This window comes from Meleagris gallopavo, chromosome 1, assembly GCF_000146605.3.
Source record: "Meleagris gallopavo isolate NT-WF06-2002-E0010 breed Aviagen turkey brand Nicholas breeding stock chromosome 1, Turkey_5.1, whole genome shotgun sequence".
NCBI lineage: Eukaryota > Metazoa > Chordata > Aves > Galliformes > Phasianidae > Meleagris > Meleagris gallopavo.
In genome coordinates this window covers 181,057,434-181,083,700 of record NC_015011.2, presented here as the reverse complement: position 1 = coordinate 181,083,700, position 26,267 = coordinate 181,057,434, and the positions used below count along the sequence as shown (strand labels likewise).

The following is a 26,267-nucleotide window of genomic DNA, read 5'->3' as shown; positions in this document are numbered from 1 at the left end:
TACGGCGGGGGAGATTGGTGGGAAAGGGGCGGCTTTGAGCTGGGCAGTGTGCTCGTTTTCCTGCGTGCAGCTTCTGGCTGTGCCCTGCCCACGTAGAGGTTTACACGGACACCTGCATGTGCGTATGAATATGTGGTCATTGGTAGTGAACAGAACAACTCCAGTGGGGTTCAGTCCTCAAGGCCGGCACTCTCCCAAGCGAATCTTTCAGATAAAAATGATTTTATAATAATAAAATGCCATATAGAGTCATAGGATGGCTTGAGTTGGAAGGTGCCTCAAAGCCCTCCCAGCCCCCTTCCATGGGCTGGTTGCCCCCCACCCAGCTCAGCTGCCCGGGGCCCATCCAGCCTGGCCTTGAGCACCTCCAGGGATGGGGCACCACAGCTCTCGTGGAGGAAGGACATTCACCAGCGTGGCTTTGGTGAGGAGACAAAGTCACTGTGTGCTGGGATGGTGTGTGGAGGCAAGATGTTCCCCCCAGCCTTGCCTTCCCTTGGGAAGCACTGCAGGAGAGCAAGTGTGCCCCAAGGCCCCTGGGGATGGCAGCATTTGGGGTCACCCCATTGATTGTCATTTATATCCCTGCATAATGGCAGTGCCTGGGGGTCCCAGAGACAGTCCCTGTGCTGCTTGTCATGGCTCAGTGCTGAGCCCTCCCTCAGCACCAGGTCTGCCACAACTGGAGCAAAGCACGTGGTGCTGTGCCCAGCACTGTGGGCTGACTCTGGTGTGATGCTGCTCAGGGTGGAGGCAGGAGAATGGGAGGATGTGCCTGCTGCACCTCCCTATGCTGGAAGCCATCAGAGGGTTGCGAGCTCGCGTTCTCACTCAACTTTTTGTTGAAACTTTATGCTCGTAGGAAGAGGTTTTGTTTCTTTCTTTTTTTTTTTTTTTATATTTTGAGTCGAAGTGACTTTCTCAGCAGATTGGGTTCAGGTTGTGCTATATGGACACAAAGGGGGGGAGAAGGTCTTAGCACTGTTGTCCTGCTGCACGTGAGGGCGGGAGCAGCGGGATGTGCAGGGGATGGATGCTGCTCAGTCACTTGGGAGCAGGAGCTGAAGGCGGTTACCTCATTAGCACCTTTGTGTGTAGCACCTTTATTGTGTTCCTGCACTTTAAAAGCGTCTGATTATAAATTGTGAGTAATGACTTAATAACAGAAGGTGCATAATTTTAATATATATTCTGGTGGGAAGAAGGCTTAATGTCTTTTCCCCTTAGATGGGGCGGTTAAGATAAGAATAAGGCAGCGGCTGTGCGTAGGGTTGGGTTATCGCAGCAGTTCTGTATGTGGATGGAGCAAAGTGCTGGCTGTGTGGCTTGCTGCCTGCGTGTAGAAAAGGAAAAGCTTGAGAAATATGAAGATGCATAAGATAGAGTTCAGTGCCTGCGTTTTCAGTTAAAGAGTACTGTACGGTCTTTGTACTATTTTTGTTCTGTCCGTATCCCAGGCTCCTTTGTACGCTTGCAAGTTTGTGGGAATGACTCAGGGGGAAAGCTATTTAACCTAAAGGACACTACTGGCAGGAAACTGCCTGGAGAAAGAGCAGCACTGGGGACCGAGTGGGAACCGGGGGGACATCTGTGTGCTGGAGGAACAGGAGCCCAAAGCTGCTCCCAAATGGGAGGAACTGGGACACAAAATGCCCACGTTAAGGCACAGCTCATGCAGTGCAAGAAGGGAGTTTTATGATGTGGTTGCTGGAAGTGCCTGGGAACCAGTCTTAATGATCCCAATGTCTTTGCAGTCCTGGGTCCTGTTTCACTTCTGTTTAATTAAGGGAGAGGCTTAAATATCCAATGAAAGTGATCGTGCCAGGGCATTTCTGTAACGAGATCGCTTTTAAAGGCAGTAAGTACAGCACAGTTAGTTGTAGCTTCAGCTCCTGCTTGGTTGATGCTTTGTCCATGTCATGGCTGGTTGATGCTGATTCCCAAGCTCCGTGCCAGCCTTTGTGCTTCACTCCTTGTCGGAGGGTTCCTTCCTGTGTTGCTTCGCTTCTGAGCAGCACCTCACCTTTTATCTCAGAGCAGCAATGCCAACACAAGTTGTAATCATGGCGCTTTGATCAAAGCAGAAATTTCAATTATTGATTCAATCTTTTGAATCCTTATTATAAACCTAGGCTGGCTCTGCATTGTAGACGCAGTGCTGTAGCCTCAGAGGTAAATTTGTACCTTATAATAAGTAGAGACACGTATTCTTCTGTAAGCCATAATGAAGCCGTGTTAAAAACATGTCTCCTTGCTCCTCCCAGTGCAGGTTAGATGATATCCCGCTGCTATTCAGATACCCCATCTGCAGCCCACTTCTCATCGTGCCAACCTGGGAAGGTGGAAGGGAAAAAAAAAAACAACCCATGAATTATTAACATTTCATAAAAATCATGACCCAGTGAGATGAAAGCACTGCTACCATCTGTGCCCCTCGCACGCCCATGCACCTGATCTGCGGGCATCCACTGGGCAGGCAGCCTGGGCCCTGCGCTCACAGCATCCATGTGATCTGCTGCCAGCTCTGTGAGCTGCCTTCCAAGGGTGGTTGCTTTGCTTTGTTCCTAACTCTGGGTTCGGATGCTTTGTTTTTGCTGAGGGGAAATGTATATGAAAATCAGTGCATTAGGCTGAAGTTAAATGGAAAGCGTTTGGCTATATATGTATTTAAATATATGCTACCCCTGCTGCCTTTTGTCATTAACCTTTGTATCATGGAATCACAGAATATCCCAAGTTGGAAGAGAGCCTAAAAGATCATTAGATTCAACTCCCAGCTCTATGTAGGACCACCCAAATCCAAACCTAATGTCCGAGAGTGCTGTCCAAACACTCCCTAAGCTCAGTAGCTGGGGACTGTGCCTGCTGCTCTGGGCAGCCTGTTCCTGCGGGGCAGGACCTTTCCCTAACACCCAGCCTGACCTTCCTGTGATAGTTTCCCCCATTGTTCAGTGCTCTCTTGGATGATGGCCTTTTTGGAGAGGGAAGTGATAGTACCTATCTAAAGTCTCCCAGAGCTCTTTTAGGACAAGGGAACAGCACAGTGCCGTGAGCAAAGGTTCCTGTCCCTAAGTTGCAGAGGACTGGATTCTTGTGCATCCTACCCAGCACAGGACTGGGTTGAGCATCTCATGTCTGGGACATGGTCGTATCCCATTGGGAAATCATAGCCCAGTCTTGGAGTGGCACCAGTAGTGCTTTGACTGTCCTCATGTTGTTTTCCTTCATCAATACTTTTCTCACTGACCCGAGATAAGTGATGAGTGCTTCATCCTTGGAAATACTCAAGGTCAGGCTGGATGGGGCTCTGAGCACCTGATGGAGCTGTAGGTTTCCCTGTTCATTGCGGGAGATTCGACTAGGTGGCCTTTGAGGATCCCTTCCAACTCAAACTGTGATTTATCCAGCAACGGGGCAGAGGAAATATTCCAAAGGTGGAATGAGGTATTTATATTTCTTGCTGGCTTGGCTGTGAGACAGAAGGACAGATGTGAGCTTTGAAACGATGTCATTTTTGTTCTGTCATTTTTGGATCCTCCTTACAGACCATGGAGGAGTTTATGGGAAAGCGCAAAGCCGCCTTACTTCCCTCTTAATTTCAGATGGCTGCTTTGGTAGGTGCTTGAAATGCTCCAGTCTCTTTTTGAGCTGCAGTACAGCTTGGGAGGAGATTATTTGGAGGACACCCACTGCTTCTATCTGGCAGGATGGAGGATTTTGGGAGTGGTGAATGACGGTGGAGGAGCCACAAAGAAAACAGCTCCCAGTGCTGCATCAAAATAGCAGCAGGCCATGCAAAATGGGCATTTTGGGGGTGTTTTAGTAAAGATGTAAGTCATAGTAGGTTAGCTGGAAGAACACCGCCTACTCCAAATAGCTTTTGAGGAGGAAATCTGCTTCCTGGAAGTGCTGGTATTGCTATGAAGACGTGGCTTTCCTGTAAAGTCACAGCAGTATGCTTCCTATGAGGTTTTGGGTTAGATCCCTTTCAAAACCAGACCAAAACCACATCAGAAACAGGAAATATTTAAGCATCTGTGGGTCCTTGCTGCATTTCCAGCATTAATCTTAGTGAATGATTCATTGAAATGGTTACGAATCTTGAAATGAATTGCGTAGTTGTATCAGAATGATATGGCATAATTATGTGCTTATCTTCAACAAAGGAAACATGAATGGGTGTTGGGCAACCACTGAGATCTGGGAGAATTGGTAGTGAGGCAGAAATCATAGAAGGTCTTGGGTTGGAGGGGACCTTGAAGCCCACTTAGCCCCAGTCCCTGCCATGGGTGGTTGCTCCCCACCAGCTCAGGCTGCCCAGGGCTCATCCAGCCTGGCCTTGAGCACCTCCAGGGATGGGGCACCACAGCTCTCTGGGCAGCTGTGCCAGGGCCTCATTGGAAATGAGAAATGAGGGAGGAGCTCAGCAAGGACTGACCACGGCAGGAGATGTGATCATGCCTTGGAGGTGGATGCAATAGATATTGGATGTATAGCAGCTGAGAGGGTTGTGTCTATGGACCAGATTGTGTATAGACACTGTTGCACTACAGTGGTGGTTCAGATCAATCAAATGCAGCATGGACTTCCAGCTGTTTTTAGTTTTTTCCTTGGTGTTTTAAGTTTATGGTTGGTCAGCATTCCCACTGGTTGTTAGCGAACAGAGTGGTTCTGTGGAAAGGTTTTGACTAATTGTGCTAATGGATTTCCATAAAACTACTGTTTCAGCCATGCATCGTATCTCTCTCAGTTTTATCTTTAAATGAATTTAAAGCATTATATTCACCTAAAGTATTACAAAATTATAAAATTGGTCAATGCAGTCTGAGGTCTCATGAGAAAGAGGCTCAGAGCAATGTCTCGCTGCAGCATGAGCTGTGCTGGAAGAAGGTCTGATCCAAACACATCTTCTGGGCAGTGCCTGAGGTCAGGATCCTCCTGCTGGGAGCATCCTCATCCCAGTCCTCTACACTGAGGGTGGGCTCAGTCGCCTTCTGAAGGTGAAGCTCCTTGTAATGACTGAAGGAGCCTATGCTAACCAAGGTATCTGAGCAAGTAGCTAATGATGGTCAGGTTCTAAATCCTGTAAGTCCTGTAAGATTTTTTTCTTTGGTGGCTTCGATAATACCTTCCTCAGCAAAGTGATAGCACTGGATGTGGCTCTGCTTGTTTTTTCTCAAATGACCACTGCTCTAAGGAATTCTTTTGATATCTTCTGTACTGACCTTGTGCACAGGTATTGCAGCAGAGGAACCTTTTCTTTGCTCCCTTTGGCTATCAGAAGTTGGGTAACTCTCACTCCAGGCAGGTTGCCTTTCACTGGAACCCTCCTGGCCCAGCTGAGCTGCTCTGGAGCTCAGGACATGCCTGGATGTGGGTGGCATTCCATGGGTGCGCCCCATCTCAGCTCACTCCTTGTCTTTAGCTGTGATTCCCAGCAAAACCATCTTGCTTTGCTTCTCCTCATGTGCCCTTTGCTGTAGATACAGCACTTGAAGACACAACCCGAGGGTGTCTAATGACTCAAAATACAGCAGGCAGATGAATGAAAGCAAAATTTTAGTAGCAGTTTTTCTTTTAACTTTTGTTTGCCGAGTGGTGACGCCTAGCTGATGGCTGTTTAGGTTGTCTGTAATGCCTGAAACCGTTTTGTTTTGTTTTTTTTTTTACCCTGTGTGTTTCATCCCAATCCAGTTATTATTTGTAAAACAAGCCTGGGCTCGCAACTCTTTGTTTCAAGCAGAATTCCCTGTCTGAGGGCAGGGCTGTGTGTGTGTGCAGGAGCAGTGAAGGGTGTCTGGGATGTTCTGTGCCACAATACAGCAGTCATGTTGGAAAGTGGGGTTCTGAGGTTTTCCTTGCATCTTTATCAGCACAAATGCTAGAACAGCCTTCCGTGCTAATTTTGACAAATATGACAAACATATTTGGCTTATATTTACTCAAGTGAGCAATCTTCACCTCCTTGCTCTCTAAATATAGATAACTGCCTTACAGATCTGTGCATAACATGAATGGTGAAGTGATGAATTCATTAACATTTTGCACAAACGCCCGTTTCCTCTCCTCTGGGCACAGAAGAATATAGTTTTTGCAACTTTGTGCCTGTAATCAGGATGGGCTAGATCCTGCTGCCCTGCTCCGTGCAGGGGTGGAGTCAGCAATAATGTGCCAGAAGAATGTGCTTCTCTGCTTGTGCAAGCTCGTCCCTATGTTCATGGGCTTCCTGTCCTGCTAGGATGGACAGATGCCCTGCTGGGATGCGTGGGCATTTGGCTGGTGCCACTGTGACCTGGGTCACTCTGCTCCTGCTGGACATGTTCCTGGGGTTCTCAGCTACATCCATGTTAAGAACATCTGGACAAAGGGATTTGACTCCCTTGAGAGTGTTGGCTTATTTTATGTCCTACTAATTTTCTGTCTTACTGAGCTGTTATTTGTGATCAAATTTTGCAGTAAAGCCTTTCACAGACTGTAGTTCCACTGGACATGTGGCTGTGTCCTCACCTTCTTTCCTCTTCTTTACCCATTCTTTCTTCGAGTTTTATTCCAGTATTATTTGTTCTGTTCAGTTTTATTCAGTATTATTTATTCTGTCGGCTTCGTGTCCTGGGGCTATGACTTGACCTTGTTGCTGTTCACAGAATGGTTGGAAGGTCCCTCTGTAACCATCTGCTCCAACCCCTGCTCCAGCAGGGACACCCAGGGCAGGGTGCTCAGGGCCAAGCCCAGGCGGTGTTGGAAGACCTCCAAGAAGGAGACTCCACAGCCTCTGTTGGCAACCTGTAAGCCTGCTGATTCTTGCAAGCCAGGCTGGGTCAGCCTGGCTGTGTTCCTGGGGTGGGTTGGGGCGTGAGATGGCACTGATGATTCATTGCTTCCTGGTTGTTCCTCAGCCTGACTCCGGCAGGGCCTCTCAGACTCTCAAAAATTATGTGAACTTCTGTCATAAATCAAGGCTCTATATTTTATCACTCAAATAACTTATTTGATGATATCCCACTTTTCTTCCTTGCAGGCTCCTCAGCTGCGTGCTACAAGCCCACCAGCCCTGGCCAGATTCTGGAGGACACTGGCTTTCTTTATCAGGACCACCAGTTGTTTGCTGGCAGGCATGACATTTCTCCACTAACAGCTGAAGCAGTCAGCGCTAAAGAAAAAGCTGGTGAGTGAGTTGCCACTCTTCCATATGAACCCATCACAGTTATGTCTGGGTTTTCCCTAAGCATTAACTAACCAGATACCATTTATAAATAATATTTACTGAGATGAAGGTCAGCTCCTCATCCCCAGCACAGGCAAAAGGCGTGTTCCTTTGACCCAAGTGTTATAACCCACTGTCAGTTGTCACCTGTTTCTATTTGTCCTTCTGGATGTGGTTGCTCTTTACTGAGCAGCAGGGCTGAGGTGCCTAGCTTCTTGCCAACAGAACAGGACTGTCCTATGTGTGGCTCAGTGCTTGGTCCTTTTGAACCTCAGAAACAGACCACCAAAGTACATCCCCTGAATACAGGGATCTAATAGATGATTAGTGCAGGAGTGAAAATCCTTCTGGTGTTTCGAGTATGTGACGTTGGCTTTATCTACTTTCCTTGCTTATAGTCTAATAACTTGTTCAGTGAGCTTTCATGTTTGTAAGAGAGGTTTTTTATTTCAAGTCTGCAAAACGACTATCATGGCAAGACTCCTGTGCAGTGTGCTAATACAAATACAGCAGTATGAGTTTACCGTAGCTTCAGGGGCATATATGGATGGACGTTTGGCTATTGTGCAGCTAGCTGAGTGGGTTTGTATCATTGGAACTAGATGATCTTTAAGGTCCTTTCCAACCTAAGCCATTCATCTTGTTGACTCAAACACTGTCCCAGGGAGCTGGCAGACCCTCTGAGTTCTGGTGGCCAGGTTGCCACCCCAGCCAGACAGGTTCTTACTGATGTTGTCCAGGGAAAGCAGAGGAGAGATGTGTTCTACAGGGCAGATGTGGAGTGGAACAGCCTGGGAATCTTCCCTCTCCTTCAAGCTTTACAATCATTGTTAAGCTTTTATGGCAAAAACAGTGTTAGTGGAAATGGCCAGTTGTCACAGAATAAGAGTCAAAGCCTTTTCTTCTCCTCTGGCATCCAGGTTGTATATAAGTCATCCCACAGCATGTCCAGTAACTGGTGAAACATGGGGAAATAGCAGACCTCAGGAGAAAGTTTTACTTTTTAACCACTTTTGAACGCCAAGAAAACAAATACAAGTACTGCTGAGGAGCTCCTTTGAGAATTGGAAACAGCAGGATAGAAAAGGGAAGTTGCCAAAAATGATCTCAAAAACTGAACTCAGAACAGCACCTCCTCCTCCTTGCCTAGGAAAGTGGGAGGACTCTGCAGAGCTGAGGGCTGATTTTCATCCACCAGGAACACTCCTTTGGATGCAGACACAAATGCTTTACACTTCTTTGGGATGGGTGCATGGGATCCAGCTGGGAGGGATTATGCCATTAGGTGCCTTGCTCCAGGCAAGCTTCACTGTGTGCATCACATTCTACGACTTATGCCCACATTGCTGTATAGAACAAACAGGACTAAGATGAAGAAGGGAGCTGGAGACTGTTTTGGTATTTGACCTAACCCCTGAGCTGTGTGGCTTCACTTCAGTTACAGTGTCTGTAACACCTTATCCCATGCAAACGCAGCTTGTGAGGCTGGATAAAGAAGTTATACGAAGAAGTTGTCTCTGTAGTACTTCAGTCTATTTTATGGTTGTCTGTCTGATCTGTGATGCTTAAAGTTCTGGTACTACATTGCAACCTTAACATCTTCCTTGTATTCACCCAGCAAAATTACAGAAGTTGGTATTGACTTGCACAGAATTAGTGTTATTGGCCAGAAGGGAAATTGCAGTTTTAAGAGAGAATGCCAGAGCACAGATTCCTCTTTAATTACGCTCTCAGAGCTCTTTTATTTTCAGTAGGATTTTAGGCTTTTTCTGTCTCATCCTGTGTTGTATCTTATTGTGGCATGCAGTGCACTTGTGAGGGGATTCAGCTCTCTAACTTCAGCTGTCAAAAATGCGCTGGTTTGATATCGCTATGGAGGCTCCTCTGTAATCTGTACCAGGCGTCTCCAGGGAGGGATTTACCCAATTCCTGTCTTAAAGGAGATCACGTTTCCCTGTCCCACCATTGACTGGGGAGAGAGGTTGGAGCCGTGGGTATGGGGCATGTGGAGAATGTTGAGGGGAGGGCTGGGGAAGGGCTGGGGTCACTTATCTTAATCAGAATTAGGGGTGAGCTGCCATAAGGAGATGAGAATGGTGTAAGAGAATGGTACAGCCATAGGGGGTAAGAGGAGCAGAGGAAGTGAGGCCTCCTTATGTAGAACACGGTGCTGTTCTCAGGCGGCCCAAAACAAGGTGTACTCCTAACCGCTGCCTTCTCTTCCACCCAGCCGAGGAAACCCTCTGCACCTTGCACCCTCCAGCCTTCCTCAGGAGCTCAGAGGTGGAGATGCGAGGCTCGGAGGAGGTGGCAGCCGGTACGGTCCTGCAGCGTCTGATCCAGGAGCAGCTGAGGTATGGCAACCCCAGCGAGAACATGAACCTGCTGGCCATCCAGCACCAGGCAACGGGCAGCGCCGGCCCCTCCAACAGCACTGCCAGCACTCTCTCTTCCACAGAAAACCTCGCGCCCGAGGACCCACAAATGGTCCAGCCGTCGGCGCGGCAGGAACCGCAGGGGCAGGAGCACCAGGGGGACGGTGCTGCGATGGAGAAGCAGCCCCGGGCCACGCAGCCCCCACACAGCAGCGAGGAGCTCCCCACCTACGAGGAGGCCAAGGCCCAGTCGCAGTATTTCCGGGGGCAGCCACCGGCGGGGCCGGGATTTTATGTCGCCGGCACCTCTGGCCAGAAGTCCAGGACGGAGGGGAGGCCGACGGTGAGCCGGGCCGGCAGCGGGCAGGCGCATAAGGACGATGCGCTGAAGGAGCTGAAGCAGGGCCACGTGCGCTCGCTGAGCGAGAGGATCATGCAGCTCTCACTGGAGAGGAACGGGGCCAAGCAGCACCCACCTGCCCCGGCGGGCAGCAAGGGGCCAAAGGCTGCCCCGACGCCCAGCAAAGGCATGGACCCACGGGGCCCGCCGCCCGAGTACCCCTACAAGGCCAAGGTGGCAGCAGCGGTGTCCCCCAGCAGCAAGGCCCCTGATCATGGGCTCTTCTATGGTGAGCAGCACCCGGCAGGGCCGCAGGACGTCCTCAAGGCCTCCTACGTGGCCCCGCAGCCCTCTAGGACCGAGGTGGCCGTTGTCCGTTACCAGCCGCCCCCAGAATATGGGGTGACCAGGTAATGCCCGGGGAGCAGGCCTGGCAGCCTGTGGCCGTGGGGGCCTGGTTGCCTTAAAGGTGTCCTCTTTCACCACCTTTTTAGTTCTTGGTGTGGGAAGGTGGGAAAATTCCTAGCTGTGCAATCAACCTTGTGTCCAATTCTTGTTCTGTCTCTGTATCGGGGTGTTGAAATGCTGGGGTGGCAGCTGGGTTGTTACTATTGTAATTAATGTGGAAGAGTTTGGAGTTGAGATTTCACCTGTAACTGCATAAAGAGCGTTCTCTGAGAATGTGGGAACTTATAACCTAAGCCCTGTATCCTTGAGATCTTCAGAACCCCAAATTAAGAAAGAAAGTGAAAAACCTGCATGAAGCTTAATTGTGAGATAGAGACATCTCTTTATTTCAAGCCTTTCTCTTTGCTTGATGGGGGGGTGAAATTGTTCCCTTTACAAAGAGGGCTAGATAAAGTGTATACATCACTTAGGCCCTACTTAAATCCTCCAAACAAAGCTTACATGAGACTTTTATGGAGCTTAGCCCCTTGTGCTGGGCCTCTGCATGAGGATGGTTTTATTCCAAGCGCATTACAAATAATCCACAGTGTTTATTTCCTGCGAGCTGATTGCTGAGAGCCACACGGCTCCTGCCAGCACCACGCTGCCCAGCTCTGAAGGCGGGGGCTGGCCTGTGCCATGTCACAGCTTCCTTCATCATCTGTCCATCCAAAGCTGTTTTTCTTGCTCTTCCTAAACACAAATAATTCTCCATTTCATCCTGCAGCCTCCTAGGCAGTATTTTGCCAGCTTCACTGGGTGGGTTCAGAACCTGTATTGTGCAACCGTGGTTTTCATTTTAGAGGCTGCTTAATTAGGTTTTCACTGACACAAAATCTGCAAAGATCTTGATGGTTCTGACTTGGTGCGCTTGTTTTTCTATAGAAAAATCAGGGAGTAAATGCTCTACCTTGCCATATTTGGAAAAGTGAAGCTTTTACTTTGAACCAGGTGTGAATTTCCTTCTTTAAATATACATTGCAAAACGGCTGTATCTTGGAGAAGACCTATGCAGTCCGTCTCAGTGGGCAGTGCTGCATGTCTTCCCCTGGCTATCACATTTTGCTTACCAGTGCTCCCTGCCCAGAGCCTGTGTAGTTTTTCAGAGCAAAATGATATTTTAAAGAGCTAAGTGAAAATCTGTTTATTCTGAGAGACAGCTATAGGAACTTGAGAGCTACAGGGTCAAGTTGAGGCTGTGCTCTCTGGAAGCCCTAGCAGGGCTACAGCAGCTGTCCATTATGCTAATAAACATCTCCAGTGCTGGACTCATCCGCACGTAAGAGCAGTTGGTTTGGTTTGAGGTTTTGTGATCACTCTTGGAAGATGCTGATTCAGTAACCAATTCTGCTGAGCCCGTATAGCCAAGCAGACCTGGGCACTAACTGGGAATGGCACTGATGTCAAATAAGAAACCCTTTGATGCTGGTGTCAAAACTTTTCCAGGGACCTGGTCAGTGGGGTTGATACTGAGAAATCCCTTGATTGAATGTGGCTTTGCATGCCAGAAAAGAGAGGAGAGAAGCACAAAGCTGCATTGATCTGTAGGAAAAACCCACAGATATCAGGATTGGAAACAACCTGTAGGGCCACTGATTCCCTGTTTTGCCCCACAAGTCCTCATGTGAGGAGGGAAGTGTGGCTAGGAACCCACACATATTGGCAGGTAACTGCTGAGGGAGATGGAATAACCACAGCTGCTGCTTAATTTGATGTTTGTTTGTTCTCCTGTGGCTGGTTGTCAAAGGGAATGCTGCCTTTATAGTCACAGTGGTGAAATCTCGTAACTTGTCTGTAAATAGCAGTAGGACTGATACAGGGTGTAGGATCTGATACTACAGACATGAGTAGTGGTGCTGGAGTAGATGATCTTGGAAGTTCCCTTCCAGCAAGGCCACTAAGATGATCGGAGGGATGGAGCACCTCTCCTGTGAAGGAAGATTGATGGAAGTGGGATTGTTTAACTTGGAGAAGAGAAGGTTCTGGGGAGATCTCATTGTGTCCTTCCAGTACTTGAAGGGAGAGTATAAACAGGAGGGTATGACATTTTTACAAGCGTGGATAGTGATGGGACAAGGTGGAATGGTTTTAAACTGAGACAGAGGAGGTTTAGGTTAGATAATAGGAGAAAGTTTTTCACACAGAGGGTGGTGACACACTGGAACAGGTTGCCCACGGAGGCTGTGGATGCCCCATCCCTGGAGGCATTCAAGGCCAAGCTGGATGTGGCTCTGGGCAGCCTGGTCTGGTAGTTGGTGACCCTACACATGGCAGGGGGGTTGAAACGTGATGATCTTTGAGATCCTTTTCAACCCAGGCCATTCTAGGATTCTTTGAACTCAATTATTCTATTCTAAATAGAGATACTCAGTGTTATTCTGAAGACCTCTTATTCGTAGGCTTCTGCAGGAGTCATGGTATTTACATAAATTACACTTGGTGACCTGTCCTTTGTGGAGGCCGTGATTGTAGAGCAGAGCTTAAAGCCTGTAGCTTAAAAGGCCAAAAGCTCATAAAGCAAATAAAGAGGAACCAATATTTATTCTTATTTTAAAATATGAGTATTTTTTCAATTAGTTATGATGCCTTGCACCCTGACTCACAACTTCTGAATGCTTTAAGTTGGCCAAGTGTAACAGTCTTGAAAAAACTTTCCCTTTCCTCATTGCTAGCTTCTAGCACATCTGTTCCTGAAGAATATCCATGCTAACTTTCTTGAGGTGCATGCTCAGATAGGTCACAGCTTGTCAGGTAAAAGGGCTTTGAAATAATCTAATTTGATCACACAAAACCACAAATTAATTTTAGTTTTCAAAACGTTTGGTCCTGGTGGTTGTAACATTCTCCAGCTGGAGAATCCATCACAGCCTTTACAGACTTGTTCCACTTGCTAATTGCCCCCTCTGGCACAGATCTGTGTCTTAGTTCCTGCCTGTATTTTCTAGTTACCAGTCTGGATTTTGCAATATCTTTGTCAGATACAGTGAGGAGCGCTGTGCTGTCCTTTCTTTAATGCATTAAACAAATGGAGCTTGGAGCCCCTTAGTTATTTTACTGCTTTACAAAAAAAAAAAAAAAGAAATACCAACAACCCAACCCACAGCCATTTTTCATAGAAAGCTTAACCAGACACGAGGCAAGTAAGGTGTAACATCACCTCTGCAACACGGCTCAATGTTCCTTGTTTGTGTATCTCTTAAACACTTGCCATGTCAGAGGTTTGCCTGTGAGGAGCTCACCATCCAGCTTGTTACCCACTCAGACATGTGAGGGTAGTGGCAGCCCAGGATAGGGTTCCCCACCCTTTGCTTGTAGCCTGCTGTATTTATTCCTGAGTGGATGAGCTTGTATTTGGACTTGCACAAGTACATATTGTTTCTTCATTCTCTGCTTAAGCAGCGATCCACATCGCTCATTGTGAGCAGTGAATCCTTTTCATTGCCCCCCGTGGCACCAGTCCAGTCTTGTATGATTTCCTCATGCAATTAATGTGAATGAGGCCTTAAACTGAAACAACACTCCTTGCTGAGGGGTCTTCATTTGTGGTGATGTGAGAAAGTCTTTCATGTGGTCATCTTTTAATTCTGATTTAATCCATGTATTTTAAAAGACAGCATGAAACTGACGAATGGACTTAGGCTATTTTAAAGCTATGACACTGTTTTATATACTAAAAAACATTCCACCTGGCCTGGACATAGAAGCCTATACTTAACTGCTGGGACAACCTGTGGCTTCTGCAGATGTGTGTGTATTTAACCTGCCCCACACGACACTGCTGCTTTCAGACAGCCTGTTTATAGTTACTCATTCAACCACATGTCTGCACCCACCAAGGAGATACAGTATGGTACTTTCACTCCCTGAGGTGCCCAGGAAAGTGAGGGTTGGTGGAGCTGAGGGATGTCACTGGGACTGGCACCAGCGTTGGGCACCCACGCTGACTTTGGCTGATGTGTTTCGATGAGGTCAGCATCAATGTAAGCGTGGTTTGAGGCAGCACTGCCAGCTGGCGTGGGTGCTGGCAGCCATAGGGAAGGCTGAAGGCTTGCATCATGTCCTGGAGGCTGACTGTGTCCCTGCAGAAGAGATTTCTATCATTTCCTGGTCTAGTCTGTCTTTCAGTAAAATAATGAAGAGATTAAACTGTTCCAGCAGCTTTCGTGAAGCCAGTGTCATTTCTCTTTCTCCTCTGCTTTTATCCCAGTTGTTAAGGTGCAGAAAAATGGGGCTGAGGAGCACACCTTTTCCTTTTCTGGCAGTTAACTGGGCTTTAGAAAGGATGTTTGTTCTTCATGTGACTCTCCGTGAAGAAATAAGATATCCTCTTTTAACTATGAAGGATATGTTTAATCACAGAATCATTAAGGCTGGAAAAGACCTCTATGCTCATTTAGTCCAACCCCAGCCCACCCCACCATGCCCACTCACCCCATCTCTCACTGCCACATTTCCATGGTTCCTGAACACTTCCAGGGACAGTGACTGCACCACCTCCCTGGGCAGCCTGTGCCACTGCATCACCACTCTTTCTGAGAAAAAAATGTTTCCTAATATCCAACCTGAACCTCTTCTGGTTCGACTTAAGGCCCATGTGTCTTTTTAAATGATGGTTTTTCCATGCAGAACATAACACAATCACCTCCAAAGAAGTTGGGCGACAACTTTCCAGCACTAACAGGCATCACTAACAAAACGGTGAATTCTAGAGATGAGTGCAAGTGTGCAAATTGGTTTTGAAATAAACCAGATGCTTGGACTGTTGCTTTTCCCATAAAACAGGATATTATAAAGACTGTGTTTTGGCTACTGAAAGTCTTCTCCTGTTTCTGGTCCATCAGCATTTAGTAATGGATATCTAGCTGTTTCCTTGCACCATGACCAGCAGATTGGGCTTACTGACTTCTCTGATGTCCTGCCTTTTTCCCACATGTAGGTGTCACTGCATTTTGGTGCAGGATCCACAGCAGATGTGGATGTGAGGTGAAGTCCTGTGAAAGCTGAACAAGCCAGTCTGCCCTGAAGGCAAGGGAAGGCAAAGCATTCAGAGAAAGATAAGCTACAGAGATTGGAGGAAAGCATTTTAAATACGAATGTAAGTCTTAGAATGGTTTGGATTGGAAGGAACTTTTAAGATCACCTAGATCCAGCCCTGCTATAGGCAGGGACACCTCCCTCTAGATCAGGTTGCTCACAGTCCCACCCAGCCTGGCCTAGAATGCTTCCAGGGCATCATGGTATGTTGCAGCCTACATCCTTACTCAGCTGTCTGTTTTCTGTCCCTGCACAGAGGTGAGCTGAGTTGTACCTGAACCAATGTAAAGGTAGACTTTCCCTCCCAGAACATTTCCAGGGATTTTAGTTTCATTACTTCTGAATGCTGCCTCGCTTTATTGAGCAGTAGCTCTTCTGTATTTGTCATTGCCTGGGAGTCAGTGAGTAGACTTTATCATTAGTTGGTTTCTGATTCCTTTATTCAGTTACAAATTGCCCTCAGCAGTCTTGTGTTGATCTCTCTCCTCCCAAGGAGTTCCAACAGGTGTATTAATGCTGTGCTTAAATGTAGGCTTGTGGATGGCCTTGCTGAATTCTGTGAGATTTCTTATGGCAGTGAGGTCTGTGGTGAAGAGTTTTGGTGAAGAAACTGTATTGCAAGCTGTTACATATGCTGCAAGCTATATATCATGTGAGACAGTGCGGCATAGTGATCCTAGGAAAGCCCACTGTCTGTCTGTCTGTCTGTCTGCTTGTGTCTCTCTATGCTAGAAGCCAATTTCTTTCTTTTTTCATTTTCTGTATTGCATTGCAGAAGTTGATAGAAGCCCTATTTCTAGAAGAATGCCAACAAAATTATATGTTTTCAATATAAATGTTGCTGCTGTGTTGCAGCACTATCCAAACCTTGGAATATCCCCCAGTTTCGTGCTTTTAAGAAAAACAATTTTTGATGGAATTGTGCTTGGCTGGAAGGTTTTAGCCTGCTCTAATGTAGAGCAAGATCAACGTTTAAAGTACAGCAAAAACATTTTGAGAATGTCATTCTTTGCTAAGTCCAAAGGAGTTCAGGATAATCCTGATTGCTTTGTTTCTTTGGAGTTTTAAAGAGGTTGAATGTGAACAAAGCTCCTATTCCTACAAATATTGATTTATTAATTTGACTTATTGTGTTGATTTTATGGTATACACATTGAGGCACTTCACCGTTGATTAAGTCGTAATTAAACTAGGACAGATGAAATAAGTAAAAGGGAAGCTGGAACTGGTAAATGCCCCTTATATTGAACAGCCACGCTTCAGAAGAAGCCATGTGTGTGCTGGTTCTATTTCCCAAGTTGGAGAACGCTTCAGAGAATTTCTCCTGCGGCCCCAGCTGTAAGGATGCTGGGGTCTGACTGTTGCTGCTGTGTGCTAACCTTTAATAACTCAGTGTGTGATTCACCCTTCAAGAGAATGGAAGTCCTGAGCGCCTCTCCTCATTCTTTGGAATAAAGTCAAGCAGATGAAGCATGTGTGAAAAGGTTAGACTGATGGGAGGTGGGATTTCCCACAAGTACAGTCTCAGGTGTTCAGAGGGTGTATCTACAACAGGAGATCGCACTACTTGATCATGAAAAAGAAAAGAAAAATCACTGTATCTCACCTAGTTTGGATTCAGAGATCAATTGAAAAGTGTGTTACATTGCTCAAAGCTATTCCCATACAGAAGTGAGAAAACGTGTATCTACAGCAAGTGTGTCCTTTGTAGCAATATAACTGTGCCCAAACAGCAGGGCTTTTACGTGCGTTAAACCAGCTGTCTTTTGTTTTGGTACAGAGCTAGCTCCCACTTAGCTGCATTAATTCTGGTAACACATCTCAGTGCAGACTGGCTGTCAGCTGCATTTGCACAAGTTTGTGGAGCACCTTTTGCATTGTGAGTGACATCCCTTGTTCCATTGCTTATGGTATTGTTTATTGTGCAGTTTTTCAAGCAAACAATATTTCAGTCCTGCAGTGAGTGTAAGATCCCTGTGAAGATACTGTGAGGGCTGTGCCATGTGGTGTTGGTTGGTCTCAGGGAGATAAAACAAGCCCTTAGCTCACTGTGACCCCTGGAGCAGCTGCTGTGAGGCCCAGACCAGCTGCAGGCAGAAGAAGTGAGGATGGAGAGGACTCAGCTGCTGAAGATGTTTGCATGAGGCTGCTCGCTGTGTACATGCCTGATTTCAGTGTGCTTATGGACTCTGAGAAACAGTGCTGTTGAGGCTTTAGCTTCACAGACTTTTTGCAGGACATCTTTATGAAGGGGAGATGAATGCTTCAAGTTTCCCCATGAATCCAGAGGGAGCAGAGCCAAGCAGCTACGCTAACAGTCTTTACAGCTTCCATGCTGTAACCAGTCTTCCTGGTGATCTCAGTGCTGCCTCCACCTCCTGTGCTCTGAGCAGTTCGTAAGAAATTTCCCTGGATTAAAATGGTCTCAGCAACTAGCACCTGAATCAGATCATAGAACCGTTAGGGTTGAAAAGACCTTTAATATCACCTAGTCCAACCGTCAGCCCATCCCCACCATGCTTACTAACCATGTTCCTCAGTGCCACATCTCCACGGGTCCTGAACACTTCCAGGGATGGTGACTGCACCACCTCCCTGGGCAGCCTGTGCCAATGCCTCACCACTCTTTCTGAGAATAAATTGTTCCTAATACCCAACCTGAACCTCCCCTAGCACAACTTAAGGCTATTACCTCTCATCTTATGAGTTATCTGGGAGAAGAGGCCAACCCCCACCTCACCACAACCTCCTGTAAGTTGTAGAGAGTGATAAGGACTTCCCTGAGTCTCCTCCAGACTGAACAATCCCAGTTCCCTCAGCTCAATAGACTTGTGCTCCAGACTTTTCACAGATTCATTGCCCTTCTGTGCAACAGATACTGATCTGTCGCCCCTCTGTGGGTCTGTTTCTACCCAAATACTTCAGCTGGAAGCAGATATTCTTCTGTAGATCCAGTGCATTTAGAGGACCAGTTACTGCCAGTCTTGGCTAGGCATTCTACCCTTGTCCTGTGGCCATGGCAGCAGCAAAATCCATGCCAGTATGGCTCAGTTGTGACAGAGCACTGGAACAGGCTGCCCAGAGAGCCTGTGGAGTCTGCTTCTCTGGAGATAATCAGGACCTGTCTGGTTGTTTTCTTTTGTAACCTGCTGTAGGGAATCTGCTTTAGCGGAAGATTGGACCTGATTGTTTCCAGAGGTCCCTTGCAACCCCTGCAATTTGGTGATTATTTCATGAGGATGTGATGGGAGCCAACCAGCTGAAAGCAGCCTGGCAGGAAAAGACCTGGGAGACACCAAGCTGAACATGAGTCAGCAATGTGCTCTTGATGTTGAGTTAGCTCTTAATACTGAGTTAGCTCTTGATGCTAAGAAGGCTGGCAGCATCCTGCACTACATCAGGCAGAGCATTGCCAGCAGGGTGAAGGAAGTGATCAGCATTGGTGAGGCCACACCTGGAGTCCTGTGTCCAGTTCTGCACCCCTCAAAAGAGGAGAGCCATAGGCATGCTGGAGAGAGTCCAGTGTAGGGCACCAGTGTGATGAGGGAGTGGAGTACCTCTGCTATGAGGAAAGGATTACATCTGGGCTGTTCAGTCTGGAGAAGGGGAGGCTCAGGGATCTCACAGAATCACAGAATGGCCTGAGTTGGAAGGGACCTCAAGGATCATGAATCTCCAACCGCCCTGCCACAGGCAGGGCCACCAACCTCTTCATATAATACTAGACTAGGCTACCCAGGGCCCCATCCGATCTGGCCTTGAACACCTCCAGGGACGGGGCATCCACAACCTCTCTGGGCAGCCTGTTCCAGCACCTCACCACTCACATAGTAAAGAACTTCCCCTGTCTCATCAATGTCCATAAATACCTGAGGGGACGGTGCAAAAAGGATGGAGCCAGACTCTTGTTAGTGGTGCCCGATGTCAGGGCAGGAGGCAGTGAACACAAAGAGGAACACGGGAGGTTTCCTCTGACTACCAGGATGTGCTTCAATGCTGTAAGGTAGATGGAGGACTGACACAGTTTGCCCACAGAGGCTGTTGAGTCTTCTTGCTGATACCTAAAAGCTGCAGGGGAGCTGCGCCAAACTTCCAGCAGTCCCTTTCAACCCCAAACCATTCCATGGTTTTGTGATTGCCTGCAAAGGCAGCAAACTGCAAAAACAGGTGAGCAAGGACCAGCATTTTAACCCAGTGCATAGCTCTGGAGCTGCCTCAGACCCATCACGCTGAGGACATTTTAAGGGAAGCTGGGGCTCCTTTTGCAGCCCAGGCTTTGCTGAGCTCCGTCTGAAGGCCGTGGCCTGCAGACCCACCGGCCAGGAAGTCACTGTGGGAGGGGTGCACACACTCCTTTCCTTTCTGGCGCTGTGGCTGATGACAAATGCAGGGGAGCGAGGCCTCCTGGCACACTGCTGGAGTGGCACCCTGCACTCTGACGTGCCCTTCTTTGTGCTAAGGCAGCAAACCTTCCTGCAGGCATGGCTGAATGGTGTGCCCCTCAGCAGGGGACAGCCAGCCTCAGGGCATGGCTGCTCGAGGCAGGTGAAAGCCATGCTGAGGCCAGAAGGAGCTCATTTTCCCAATCTGTTAGCTTCTAGGGCAGGATTTTAAAAGTGTATTCACTTTTCGTCTTGTTCTGCTGCGATTGCAGGTAGTGATGGGTTATTATCATTGGAAGTAGAATTAGGTCAACGCTGGGAGTTTTTGAAAACCCCGGTTTGAGATGCCGTGTACACAGCAGTCATCATGTTTATTATGTATTTATATGGCACAAAGCTGTCTGCCTGCAGAACAGTCTTCATAGATCTGTGAGGGTAAATGCGTGCACCCGTTAGATCTCCTTACGGTATGGAGATAAAGGCAGTGTGGGCTGTGCAAGACCAACAGCTTGCGGTTAAGCCAAAATACACCTCTTACAGAGTGCTTAATGAGAAATGATGTTGATTTTGGAGCCTGTGTTATGGCTTTGGTGTCTTGGCTGAGGAGCTCTGCATGTGGCTGCCTACCTTGACCAGGTCCCCAAGGTCAAAACTGGGTGTATCTGGAGGGATGGGAGAAGCTTTGAGCTCCTCTCTGCCTGAGTTCTCCCTCTGTAAAGAGGCTTTGCATTGCTTGCTGATCTTGCAGGAGTGAAAGGCAGAATGGAAGTCAGGGAATGACTTGCCCCCTCTTTAGAGGTATTGCCATATTGTTGGAGGTGTTCAGTGTCAGGTTGGATGGGGCCCTGGGTGGCCTGGTCAAATGCCTAATTTAGTGGGTGGCAACCCTGCCCAACTAGCTAATCTTTGGGGTCCCTTCCAACACAATCCATTCCATGACTGTGGTCCTACCTGAGCACCAGCCTCAGGATTACCCTCCCTGCCAAAACGTGCTCCTGGGTTATCCTCCAGCCACTGCCAACTGGCTGTGGAGGATTAAAGAGCAATCTATCACCAGGAAGCACAGCCCACAAGCAGTTTGCAAGGGCTGGGACCAGCTCTTGTCCCTGATATAAGGCTTGTGGGTGATGGATGCCATTTGTCGTAGAGTGACACAATGAGGTCTCACCCAGCTTTCGTTGCACGGGATGATTGATCAGGGCTGTGCTTCCAGCAGCTCTGCAGCAGCCTTTCCCTTTGACGCTCACTAAAGCCGTGCAGGGACACTGCTTTGCTCACATCACTTCCTTTCACCTCCAAATTTGGCTGCTCAGCCCCTCGGCTCGCTCCAGGCAGGGGGCGGTTTTTGAAAGGTGAGTAATGCATCCCTTGTGCTCCAGTCACAGCCATCGGCTTAAGCTGCTCCGTGGTGGGGTTTGTGCTGAGGTGGGGGCAGGGAGAGGCTGGCGGAGGGCTGAAATATTAGCTGTGCACCTTGTTAAAAATGCCGCTTTTGACTCAATGCTTCCTTTATCCCTTCGCAGCAGATGTATACATCAATGTCAACAACAGGCGAGGAGACAATTTACCCAGTGCCTGCTGTGATTGTTGGTATTAAGGAGCAACTAAATAATGACCGTACAGTTATAACCCTATTAATAAACCCTGCAGTAATTATATGGAAGCCCCTGCGTGCGTCTTGAGGGTGCACAGCTCTAACGCATCCCTGCCTGTGCTTTCCTGCAGCCGACAATGCCAGCCTCCCTTCCCGCCGCCGCCGGCCCAGCAGCACAGCCCCATGTCCTCGCAGGCCTCCTCTGCTGCCGGCCCTTTGCTTCCAGGCTCCTTGCCTCCGCTGCCAGCCCCCTCCACTGCCCAGCCACCTGTGCCACTGGGCCAGCAGCTGACACCCGACGCCTTCGCCATCGTGGAGCGGGCGCAGCAGATGGTGGAGATGCTCTCCGAGGAGAACCACGTGCTGCGGCAGGAGCTGGAGGGGTACTATGAGAAGGCAGACAAGCTGCAGAAGGTATGTGGAGGTGTGGGGATGGGGAACAATCTCCGTGCTCCTGCATTTGGGTTCCTCAAGAGATTGTTCGTGGTTCTGTCACTGCAATGGGGATGTAACAGTGACAGGTCTCTCACCACTGCCTCTCAGTGGTGGTGTCCCGTAAGCTTAATACCATGCCCCGATGCCCACAGGCTCCTCTGCCTGTAGGGTGCAGCAAGGCAGCTCATGAAGTATCCTTCATTTGGGAACTTTCCATCTTTCTCTGATTGCTCAGAGAATCATTGAATCATAGAATGGCCTGAGTTGAAACGGACCACAAAGATCATCCAGTTTCAACCCCCCTGCTTTGTGCGGGGTCGCTAGCCACCAGACCAGGCTGCCCAGAGCCACATCCAGCCTGATTTTGAATGCCTCCAGGGATGTGGGGCATACACAACCTCCTTAGGCAACCTGTTCCAGTGTGGCACCACCTTCTGTGTGAGAAGCTGTGAATGCCCCATCCCTGAAGATTTTCAAGGCCAGTCTGAATGGGACCCTGATGTACTGGATGACAGCCCGGCCCTTAGCAGGGATATTGGAACTGGATGATCTTTAAGGTCCTTACAACCCAAGCTGTATGTTCAGTGACAGCTTTGCTGGAGCATGTCTCATGCAGGCAGAGTGTTCTGGGGCAGCCAGGTTGCATAGGCAGTAGAGCTGTATACAAGAAGCATTTCAAGAGCTAGCATGGCACTCCACTCTATGAAAGCTTAGCAGGCCGTGATGGGGTTAATGTGGTTTGAGGATTGATGTGGTTGGACAACCAAAAGACATAGTTTGGATAGTGTGATTATCAGAGAGGTCTTCAGTGATTGCTCTGAATTCCTAAAAGCTAATCTTAGGTACGTTTGAATGTTTTGGTTCAAAAACAACTGTCACTTTATCTCAATGAATCTGGTAAATATTTGCTCAAAAACCCATTTGTGAAGAGCTCCTGTACCCTCTTTTCTGTATGCACAATGGGCATTTTCAGTGAAGAAAGGTGATGTCTCATGCACTGCCTGGGTTGACAAGGGAGGACAGCTGAGAATTAGACAAAGCAGATGTTGCTTAAAAGTAGGATCTCATCTAAGTCGATGCAGAGGTGCTCCCAAGCCTGCTGCCTTTGGGTCCCAGGGGCCCAGGACCATATGAATTATTTACATAAACTGGAATGCCATGCTGCTTTGACAGGCAAGTCTGGGAAATTTCTAAAGCACACTGAAGATGACTTCCTGTCACAAGTATTTAGTAAGCCAACTAGAAAAGGTGCCCTCTGGGGTCTGTTGCTTTAGAATAGGGAAGACCTTGTGGGAGATGTGGAGGTAGCTAAGTTCTCTTGGCCACAATGATCATGAATTAATTAGTTGAGTTCAAAATCTTTGGAGTAATGAGAAATAACAGTCCCCAGGATTGTCATTTTGGATTTTAAGAGAGCAAACTTTAAGCTTCTCAGGGAACTCATTTGCATCTGCTTTGGAGAGTCTAGGGGTCCATGAGAGCTGATCAGTTTTGGAGAACCACCTCTTAAAAGTCCAGGAGCCAGCAGTCATCACTGTGCTACAAGTCAAGCAAGTGGGACAGATGACTGGCCTGGCTGAATAGGGAACTCCTCCTGGTAACTATTAAGAAAAAGAAAGAATATGATCTCTGGAAGCAAGATCTGGCTTTGCAGGAAGATTATAGAACTGCAGTTCACATCTGCGGGGAAAAAACAAGAAAAAACAAAGTTCAGTTTGGATTGATATTGGCCAGTGTGGTGTCAGACAGCACAATTATGTCAATAGCAAAGAGAAAACATTGAACTGATACTTTATGGACACCTAACAAGTAAGGATGCCTCTTTTTGCCTTAGTAGATCTTGAGTTGCCCAGTCCTCTGAGTTGGAGGATCGTGACTGAGGGGAGCAGTGACTTTTCATGTATGGTCATGGAAATTGTCTGGGACCAGTTGTATCAGCTGATGGTTTGTAAATCCTTGGAGTCAGATGGCATTCATCCCAGGGTACAGAGAGATTTAGCAGATGTTATAGCTGGATCCCTCTCAACTATTTACCAAAGGTCCTGAGAGTCCAGGAAGGTTCCTGCTGACTGGAAGCTAGCCATCTGTCTACAAGAAAGACATGAAAGAAGGAAACTACAGACCTGTTAGTGTAAACTCAGTACCTGGAAAAACCATGGAGAAAGTTATCCTAGCTGCTACTGAAGGGCACAGAATAATACAGGCTTCATGTTGGCAAAGTCCTCCTTTAATAATTTGATCTCCTTCTATGGTAAGGTAAGCTTGGTGAATTAAGAGAAGGCAGTGGTAATCTTTCTGGACATTTGATAGAGTCCCTCATAGCAGAATATCCTTCTGCATGGATTGTCCAATTGTAAGATGAGGAGGTTCACCCTACGCTGGGAAGGGAACAGGCTGGAGGGCAGAGTTCAGAGGGTGCGAGTGAATGGGTCTGGTCACTTGTGAGAGAGGTCAGATACTGGGACAGGCTTCCTACTGAAGTGGTTGATGCCCCATTGCTGTCAGTGTTCAAAAGGCATTTGGGTAATGCTCTTAATAATACACTTTTGGTTAGCCCTGGAGTGGTCAGGCAATTGGACTAAGTGGTCTTCATAAGTCTCTTCCAACTGAACTATTTTAATTTCCATTCTAATTTAGGATCCTGCGCTACTCTTTCATTTATGACTTCCCACCACTTACACACAAATGGCGTTAGGCTTCTGGTCTCTCTCTGAATTTAGGAGTTTTGTTTTTCTGTGCTATGTTATATCAGAGACACATTTTTACAGAAGAGCCAGCACTGAGAGACCATGTCCCAAGACCTAGCTTTGGGAAAATCTTTTTACTAGAAAGTCCAAAAAGGTTTAAAAAGAGATATGTTGTTTTGATGCTGCTGCTAACTTTGCAACCTCCTCTGTGCTGTATTCACAGAATTTCCTAAAGTTAGTCAAAACATTTTTGCAGCAGCATTACTTGTGAGTATGGCTGTAAAGGCTTCCCCGTGGCCTTTGTGGGCAAAAGTAAATATTCCATTTATTAATTTCACAAAAGCTGCGTTGTTCAGTAGAAGCTATGTATGATGCCCTAAAAATATGCAGCTTTCCTTTCACACTCCTAGAAATGGTTTGCTCTTTATTTTGGATGCCCTGCAAGTCGATTGCATCAGACACCAACAGAAAGGTACTCAGGCGTGGGGCTGAAGTCTCACTTCAGTCAATAGAGTGTGGACTCGAATCCCATTGACTTTGCGGGAATGTAAGCAGACTCTTAAAGCAAAACACATGCTCGAGTGCATTCTTTCTTCAGGAAAATTTCCTGAACCAAAACCTTCACACACATTATGCTTTCTGTGTTGTTTTTTTTCCGTGTTTGAGCACATGGCCAGGGCAGGTCCTCCTGTGTTCCCACAGCTGAATGCCACATCTGAAAAACCAATGGAGTTAAATTCTGTATGTTGGGTGTGGAAGCTCTTCTCTGTTGCTGAAAGTGAAAAGGTTATGAGAAGTACTTCTTTTTAGTCTGTGTGTACCAAAGTTATTCTAGGTAGGGCAATCCTCCCCGCACTTCTATTCTCTTAACAGAATTAGGAGAAGAAATCAGAGAGAAAATCAGCTTGACGCAGAGCTTCCCAAGCGTTCACATGAGCGGATCAACCCAGAGGGCTGTCAGATTCTAAGTCATGTCTGAACAGACATTCTGCAGAGAGGTACAAGCCAGCGATTAATCCCTGTGCTGTTTGACGTGGTGTCTGGTTTTCTTATCAAAAAGAGCTGGAGGGGAAGGGCGCACATTATTTTTAGCTTTTTCAGTAAAGCAGAGCATTGCTTTTTCTGCCGCTTTTTGGTGGACAAACCTTGCTGAACTTTAATTGCTGGGCTGGTGCTTTCTCATGCTGTTTCTGGAGGTTGTTTGAGTAGGTCAGTTCTAGATGCAGCCTCAGCAGAAGAAAAGAAAGGAAGTCCCAGAGCTGCTCAGAAATGTCAGCATAACTTGTAACTGTTCTGCTGTCCTGTAATTTTGTTCATTGCTGATGGAGGTTCTTAATTTTCCTCCGGCAAGTCTTTGCCTCTGGGGATGGAGGAAGCTTGCATGGTGACGTCCTTTGGGAATGATGGGTATCTCAGCAGAGATTGAGCAGAGCAGAGCCCCCACATTAACCAGCAGTGTGAGGCAGGGCTGTTGGGCTGGGGAAGTCCCTGCTGTGTTGGAAAATCTGCCCTGCCGTGGTAGGAGCTCTCTGGAGCAGGCATCATCTGCTTCGGATAACAGCTGAGTGTGAGAAGGGAAACACAAGAGGTGTTGGGGCACCCAACTGAGCACGGTGTCCTCCTAGGATCATATTATGAATAAAGGGGAATGCCTTGAAAATTAATTTTGCTGAGCCAAATCTTTGTTCCAAGGGAGAGTTAGAGAAGCTTGTTTTCTGTAAATGGTCACAGAGAATGATGCAGGGTAACTTGAGTATAGATAGCCTCTA

The 26,267-nt window shown here is 47.5% G+C and overlaps 1 protein-coding gene across 2 annotated transcripts in view; it reads left to right on the top strand.

The window, feature by feature from the left end:
- The first annotated feature begins 7,000 nt into the window (after positions 1 to 7,000).
- AMOTL1 (angiomotin like 1) overlaps positions 7,001 to 26,267 on the top strand; it is a 36,016-nt gene continuing 16,749 nt past the window's right edge. Inside the window, exons 1-3 of one of the 2 annotated variants that reach the window (XM_010706117.3) lie at positions 7,001 to 7,165; positions 9,435 to 10,329; positions 21,508 to 21,790. In XM_010706117.3, the coding sequence (XP_010704419.1) occupies positions 9,494 to 10,329; positions 21,508 to 21,790 (1,119 nt within the window). In that variant the 5' untranslated portion in view covers positions 7,001 to 7,165; positions 9,435 to 9,493. Of the gene's footprint in view, positions 7,166 to 9,434; positions 10,330 to 21,507; positions 21,791 to 26,267 lie in introns of those variants that run through there. The other variant, XM_010706116.3, reaches the window with a different exon arrangement.